The sequence below is a fragment of the Nanorana parkeri genome, unplaced genomic scaffold (assembly GCF_000935625.1).
Source record: "Nanorana parkeri isolate BGI_ZX_2015 unplaced genomic scaffold, ASM93562v1 scaffold154, whole genome shotgun sequence".
Taxonomy (NCBI): Eukaryota; Metazoa; Chordata; class Amphibia; order Anura; family Dicroglossidae; genus Nanorana; species Nanorana parkeri.
Window position 1 is genome coordinate 259,671 of NW_017306422.1, and position 8,509 is coordinate 268,179.

General features: G+C 40.2%; 1 protein-coding gene across 1 annotated transcript in view; it reads left to right on the top strand.

Moving 5' to 3' along the window:
- The first annotated feature begins 464 nt into the window (after nucleotides 1-464).
- Nucleotides 465-8,509, top strand: part of LOC108785305 (gamma-aminobutyric acid receptor subunit rho-1-like) — a 60,031-nt gene continuing 51,986 nt past the window's right edge. The window contains exon 1 of the mRNA XM_018554349.1: nucleotides 465-727. Within this exon, the coding sequence (XP_018409851.1) occupies nucleotides 603-727 (125 nt within the window). The 5' untranslated portion in view covers nucleotides 465-602. The remainder of the gene's footprint in view (nucleotides 728-8,509) is intronic.

Here is an 8,509-nt window from a genome sequence, read left to right on the forward strand (position 1 = left end):
TTTAAGTAGGAACATGGAGGAAATATGTTAATTGGTACTGAAAAATATTCTATCCAAAATGTGATTGTAAAATTGTATTAAGAAAAAAAAATCTAATGAAAATATAACATTTACCCTGTCCTAAATAGACTTTTTTTCCCTCCAGAGCAGTGTAATCATTGAATGAGCTACATTAGCACATTGTATGTTGGAAATATTACTAATAAGCAACTCCAAGGACGTTTAATGACAAGTGGCTGATTTCAGGAGGTCATTACAAGACTGCTGCTCTCTTGAAGCTTTCTGCAAGGATCTATGCTCTATGACTTCCATTTTAACAATTCTCTACATTGCCCTAAGCAGCAAACATAAAAGCGCTTCAGAAAGAGACACGAATTCTCCACAGCTTTAAAATCCCAGCCATCTGACGTAGAAGGATTTATAGGTTTAGTGGAAATTGCTTTTCCCAGCATGCAGATTAAATACTGAGTGGCGTTTCTTTTCTGTATGGGTAAACATCCTTCTAATAATGAGATGACCCACCAATATTTTAAAGAAAAAACTAAATTTGGTGTTAGTGTTTCCAGTCTGGATTATTTTTGGGCCATAAACTTCAAGGTAACATGCTGACTAGGAGCTTTATTTGGATGTGTACCCTATTTCTATTGTGGCCATGGAGTGTGTGTGCTGAGAGCAGAGCCCATCGTCAAACAAGAGGCATAATACCTGAGTTGTATAAGCAAGGAAGGTGAGTTTTTTTTAATCTTCTTACATGTTTTTTTACTAGCTACATATATATATATATAAGTATCATATATATATATAATACTAAAATACGTTAATGTGCACAAATGTCTATAAAATATGTAGTGAAAAATACAACATAGAATATTGTTGTCTACATAACTATGTATGGCTAGGAGCAGAAGTGTGATACGGTACATACCAAAGCTTTATATCTCTATATATCTGTTTGACGTGTTTCTTAAGCAAACTGTGGCTGTCCATCTGTAGGAGAACTAAATGTTACTGCATGCCTTTTGTCTAATAGCCAGACACTGAAAGTAATGTAAGCTTGGTGCACTACGTTTCCACATATCTTTACATATAATGTAATCCCAACACTTAAAACTAACATAATTAAACCATTACAAATGAACCTCTAACCCTTGCCCCTAACCTAACCCACTCCCTAATGGTAGATTAACCCCTACGTGTTTGTACTTGCCTTATATCTAAGCTCCAAAATGTAACTTGATGTACTTGTGCTGAATTATCAATGCTGAAAAGTCATGCTATCTCAAGAGATATAGGTTGTTTAAGCCTGCATTAGCTCACAATGTTTTAATAGGTAATCATTGCATACTTTCTTATGTGTGTTATACTGTATGTACAAGTTAACCTTTATAATATTTCCTCATGTTGTTCTCTCTATTCATCTATCTATCTACATATCTATGTACACAAAATACATTTTTATATGAAATTATCTATTGGTTAGCAATAGTGAGTTAAATGAGATTGTTATATGTGTTGACAGATCAGCGTGTTTATGCTGCCATTGCCTAGAATTTGGCAGCAAAAATTGGAATATTGATATGTGATACTTTTGTGGAAATGTGTAACGAAGCTGCACAGTACTGGCTCTGTCATCACCACTGTATTAAAACATAGATTACATGGCTGCACTGAAATGTTGCATTCCATTACCAGTAACATTAATGCAGGCATTGATGGAAGCAGGTTGCTTTATCTAAACTATTGTATATCCAAATGCTCTCTTTGTGGAGGTAGACACATCCTCCGCAATGGCTGCTTTATGTATATATAATTGGGTTAGAGCTTACCCACAATGCCTGCAGCTCAGCCACCTCCGATATGCAGTAAACAATTACTGGTTCAGGTTTATTTACAGTGCACACTGAAACATGAGCTCAATACTAGGCATATACGCTACCCATTGCAGTGCTATCTGTCATATAAGGTTTTTAAAAAATGTTTTCTTGTATGTATAGCTGATTTCTTTAGAAGAAATCCACCTGAACCTGATCTTTTAGTTGGATAATGAAATGTTCATATGTTTGTAGGCCCCAGAAAAACTCTGGCCAACACTCCTTGGCTGGGCCTGATTGGGGAAAAGTTGATAGGCTGGAGTAGATTTTCTCCAACAATGACTTTTGTTTTCCCCAAAAATATGTTGTCTGCAATGCTCCCCTCAATCCACCATACGCACAAATCCATACATTTGCCAAATGCATACAGACAAAAAACGTAATTTGAAGAATTATTCGGTGACTTGGACAATCATACATGGATGGTCTAACTCTAAAGTCTGTAGGCAACTATAGTTTTAGCTGAAATAATAAAAAATTTAATGGAAGTTGTGTACTTTAGTGTATGGCACATAATACCAGCATTTAGTTGAAGAGTAACTTTTCCCATTATATTGGTGACTAACTTAGCTCAACAGTCTAACTACAAAAAAAACAAAAAACAACCTTCACCCTTTTGAAATAGCAAGATGAGGTGCATATGAATGCCATCAAACCACAGGGGCATTCCCATATGCATTGCTGGTTCGAGAGCTAGTGTAAAGCAATAGCTCTTTTTATTTGTTTGCCCTCTCCTAAATTTTAAAACTTTCCAGACCCAATACGGTATTATGCCTCTTGATTATGTATAAGCATCTTTATACATAGAGGTGCTAATAATGTTGTTTATTTTAATCAATCCATGATTCTGATACAGGTATGAGTGTCTGTATGGCTAGAGAGTAAGCATACAATGAGACATAAATCATGTAGAAAAGAATACCCAAAAGCTATGGAAGATGTTATTTGGATTTCGGGCCCAATCACACCATGTCTGGATCAGATGCGGTACTTTACATTTTTCTTCCGCACCAAAAATGCATCCCAATGCATTTGTATATGATTTTTGGGCTCTGTTCACACCAGTCCAGTCCGTTCCAGGGCAGAAAAAAAATGCTGCATGTCACATTTTTCCTGCACTGGAAAGCACCAGAACGCGTCACAAATGCACCCCACCGGAACGCAACAGAAGCTATGACAGAGAGCAGGAAGAGATTAATTTGCATAATGACATTGCCCCCTAAAAAAAACCGCACTGGAACGCGTCACAAAAGCATCACAAACGCACTGCACCGCATTTGCAGAAACACGTGCACATCTGGTCCGGACATGGTGTGACAGAGCCCTTAGATCTGGTTCCAGAAACTCACTAGTTTGAAATACAACATATACTAAAGCCCATCTGAACTTTCCGTTTAAATCAGCTAAATGCATTCCAGGTGCACATACCTCACAACTTTCTGGGATGAGAACTCTCAGAATGACATCAAATAAAAAAATAATTTAAAGGGTGGGTTGAAAGATTTGGTGTAGTATTTGGGTCACCACCCATGTTACAATCAGACTATACAATTTCTGTACAATCAATTTTAGATTTACCAAATCTATGTAAGAGGAGGTCCAACCTCCAATCATGCAGGTCCTTGCACTACATAGTTGCTAGCATAGGCGTGCACAGCCTATTGCACACAAAAGTACAAATACACACACACACACACACATATATACAGTATATATATATATATATATATATATATATACATTATACATACATACATACATGCTTACACAGATCTGCATCCTGGATTCCCATCTCTTCAACTCTCCCTTACCTCTTTCAGCAGAGGTTCAGTAATGCGACCACTTGCCCGGCTTCCTGATTGGATGGGAAGCCTGGGAAGCCACAGCCATGCTCCCTCGCACCCTGCCAGGCACCAAGGACTATGGCTGTTATGTGAGAAATGTAAGTGGCAAGTGCTGCTGTGTTTTGTATCACTGAGGTGGTCACAGAGAGATCTTTGTGATCTCTCCACCGCCTCAGTGACTAAAAGCACGTCACCCGCTGTTGTGGTTTCGGTGTTGCACTCGGGAAGATAAGGGTGTGCCCAGGCACAGCCGTCACACCCACTGCGCATGCCTGTGGTTGTTGGTAGATCTAAAGAATATTGTACAAATGTGTGTTGTGAACTTTAGAGCCGCTGTGTGACAGTTACAGTGTTCCATGCTGGCTCTAAGTTTTAGGGAGAGCATATTTTACTCTCCCCTTATTTCTCCTCTACCACACGCGTTGCAATCTGATTATACGATCGACTTTAGATCTACCAAAACCTAGGTAGTGGAAGGGCCTGTCTGATTGGATACAGATTTTTTGGATAGATTAGGTAGGTCTTCATATTACACGTTTTTTGTAAATCTAAAATTTATTGCACAAAGACTGTATGGTCAGATTGTCATGAGTATGGTGATTCTATAACACCTTTAGTAGCTAAAGAGTGCATTTTTACTGATTTATATACATCAGAACAAAAATATGGACAACTGGAGTGGAAAGATGAACAGAGGGATATTGTTCCAAAAGATGGACAGTCCCTCCAAATGAGGACCAGTTGGGAGGTATGGTTGCATCAAAACAAAAGAAGTGCAAAGTCTTAAGGTGGCCATACACCTTTCAACCATCGCACGACTTTTGTTGAGTGATGGTTGTAAGGCGATTCAAATTCCATACACACTGCCCATCTTGGACATGCAGATCATACTTGCGATCATCGCAAGTCCTCCCCGCTGAGGGGAGGGCTTACAGATGAGTGCAATGGTGAGCGGGCTGTGTGTGCCTGCGCTCCTCGGCCCGTGCGGCTTTCGTCTTGTGATCGCGCTACCAACCAGCCGAAAATCGTACGATTTTCGGTGGATTTTCTAGCGTGCTCTTAAGACTAAAGTCGTGCGACCTTACAGAATATGCGGTCGCACGCTGTCCATACACCTGCCGATTATCTATGATCGCGGGATCACCCGCGATTATCGTACGATAATCGCCAGGTGTTTGGGCAGCTTAACAGTTTGAATTATTTAAATAACAGTGACAGCCTGAGTAGATAAGCCTTCCCACCTGGCAGCATGCTGTTGAGAAGAGCCCTTGCTCTTTGTGTGGCAGCAGTAGTCCCCCTGAGGAGGTCTGACACAAGTCCTGCTGAGTCAACCTATAGCTGTACTATCAGCAAAGCTCATGCTCCCTGCTGATTGAAGAGCTCTAGCTTTCCACCTTTTTCAGATTGAAGATAAAGAAAGAATGGTCTAGGCCAATAATGTAAAACCATCACCCCTGTCAAAAACATCATACTGTATTTCCAAATCCTAATATTTCAAAGTTAATCTGACTTTTTTTTAAAGTTTTGGATAGAGAAGAGAGGGATTGGAACACCTGTCAGGTTTTTGTTGCTGTCTGTGCCCCTTTAGGGAGATTATCCCTCTATTTGTCCGGGTGACCAGTAGCAGTGAAAGTGAAGGAATATCCCACATTTTGTGTTGTCATCAGAACAGGAATAAATGGGAAATCTTTCAATGGGGACACAAGTGCTGGTGACCCCGCTGACCACCAGGGATTTTTCTCTCTTTGGGATTTTTTCCCACTGGTTATTAGACAGGAAGTGAAAGGAAGTCTCCCCAATGAGAAACAGAAGGCAAAAACGCTGCTAGGGGTTATAACACACCCTTACTCTGTCCAATACTAAAAAAAAGTTCCGTTCTATTTTAAATCACTTACACCCTTCACCTGGACCACAGTGAAACATTGGATGGAATCGAGTATGCCAACCACAGGACTGCACTCATGATTGCACAATCCCTGAAGAAAGGGCCTGTTGGGAAACTGTTGGAACATTGGTGGATTTTTGAGCAAACCAAAACTATAAACATCTTGTCTTCAGATTGTTTCCTTTTGGTACTCCTACACTTTAATTCACTCAGAGCCATGTAGGCTCTGCAACAATGGGAATGAAGACTTCCTGAGAGCTGCCTTTATTGAACCCCAAAATACAATTCAAAAGTGATTATACTATAATCATCACCAATCCCAATCTGCTCCAGCTCCACTGCAATCACTACTATTTTTTTTGTGCTGGAACCTAAGAACAGTGTATATACCTTATACCCCCCATACGGGCCAAAAATAGCAACCATAAGTGACAAATTCAGAGGTATGATTACAATTTCAATGGTTTCAAGGCAATGCAAGTATTGTTAACAACTGGACAGTGTGCCAAATTAGATTTAATAGAAAAATGTCCAAAAGGGTATTGACTTAGTTTACGACAGGCAAAGTGTGTCCAAATGTGGCTAAAAATATATATGTTTTCCAAAACATTATTAGCAATCACATGATTACTTGCTGCCTTCTGTTTCTCTGAGTACTAAGGAAGAGGACTGTAATTTATTTCATAATGACTACCCTCACAGGCATTACTGAGAAGCTGCATAGGGGACATGGAGAATGTGTCATGCTCAGACAGGATATGCATTACACTGATCACACAATATACGTGAGTGCGACAACGCTGGAAGAAGAGCTATGTAAAAAAAATATTGTCATGCCCAACCAATAAGATAATGCAACCGGCAGGATGACAAAGTATTTTCTTTGGAGTGAGAAGTGGGGCATTGGCATTTGAATGAACAGTAAATTAGTGATCCATTTTCTATCATTTGGATTTGCAACAATTTAATTTGTATGGGTGCCAAATGAACTTTGATACTGTGCAGCCCCAAGAGCCTGTTTTATTTTAGTAATTTAAAGTATTTTGGCATGTTCCTATATCCCCCTCTGTTTTGTTATTATATAGTTTAGCCATTAGCTAGTCTCTCTTAGCCCCATCATGCAGTCTGTTAGTTTTTAATCTCATCCATGTAAAAGGTAGAAAAGTTTAGAAAAGGAAAGTATTTTTACTACACAAGAAACACCAAAAAAAAACCATGTCTGTGTCAAGGTGGAATAAATCACATTGGATTCTACTTCTGAGTCTTCTTTGTAAGTTAAATTGACTGTGAATCTTGTCAAGTTAGCAAGTTGCCAAACTGTTGAGACAGGCTTTGTCTCTGGTAGTATGTCTTTTGCACAAAGCAACATTTGAGACAGAGCAGATGCAGTAAAGTTCATTCAGGCTGTCTTTTCCATAATGCGCTGCAGACCAGAAGTTTAATCAGGCCTAACTGATTTGTAGGACAATTTCACTGCAGTTACTGCAGTTTCCATCTGACAAATGACTGCCATTGCTGGCTACCGGTAAATGTGAATACAGCCTCACTGTTTGTATATGTTTCCAATTTGAATTTACAAATTCTCTTCAGTCGCTGCTGTGGCCACATGGAACCATGCTGGTTGTACTTCTTTATAAAACCCAGTGTCACTATTATTTTCTTTAAATACACATCTCCTCCCCAGCTCTGTCCTCTGCAGAGTCACCTCTCCCACTTGTCACTTCTCCTTTGGGTTCTATTTCTTGTGTGCTCAGGCAGTCAATGACAGGACCCCTTGGGGTGCATCATCACACAGCTTGGACTCACTGTACTGAAGGGAGGCTCACATGTCATTACGTGATCACTGCACAGTCCAGGAGTAAGTTCTGCCCACACCAACGCTGAAGGAGAAAAGGAAAAACCCTATGACACCACTGAAAGTGGGCAAGAAAACATATATGACTAGGGTTTATCTTTCACAAATACATCTGAAGGTATCAGGGAGGGCCATGGGGGGTGCGTGGGTTGCACAAATACAGTTCTACTTCAACGTGTCAGCCCACCCAAAAGTGACATTTTACAGACAAGTGCAGCCTGGTGGATTGAGTCAACACCTGTTTTTTAATTTGTCTTGAATACTCCAACAGCAAGATCCTCCTGCCATTAGTTCCCTACTCTATTTATGTTCATCTTTGCGTGTTTAGGCCCCTACTGTTGTGTTCTCCATAATATGTAAGGAAAAAAAAATCCAACAGAGAATGGAAACAACCAGCCGGTGTTTAGACCCTGGATTTAAAGAGCAGATATCTTACCAATTACCACTTGAGACATCTAACAATCTGCCAAAAGGCTTCACTGTCACCATCTATCAAAAAATAAAATATGAGATGATAGTGTCTTAATCTAGCTGTTTTTTACTACATTGAGCAATGAAATAATGCCTATCATACTCTTGCAATCCAAACCATATCAGACACACTAACCTATTTCCCCTTTAGCAACTACACAAAAAAAAGTTGGAAAAATGGCATTGCTGTATAAAGTACTGCTGAGATTTGTAGTCCTCTATAGAGGGTGGCATTCTGCATTGCTGCAATGCAGAATGGGACCTGCTATATAGCACTACAAATACCAGCTGTACTTTATACAGCAATGCCATCAATTGGGCTACAAAAAATAATTATTTAATTTATTAACTCACCTTCACCTCCTCTGGCTGTTTCCTGGTGGAGGAGGCTGCAGAAAACCACCCCGTGTGTGTGTCCATCTCAGCGCGCCGTGGACTCAGGCGGCTGTTTGCTGGGTCATCACGGTCGAGGCCCAGGGCTGCCCCCTGCAGTGCCTGCGGGCTTTTCTTTATTCTCTGTGTTTCAGATTTCGGCGGCCGACGGGCCCCCTCGTCCACTCGTGTCGGAAAGACCTGATACTAC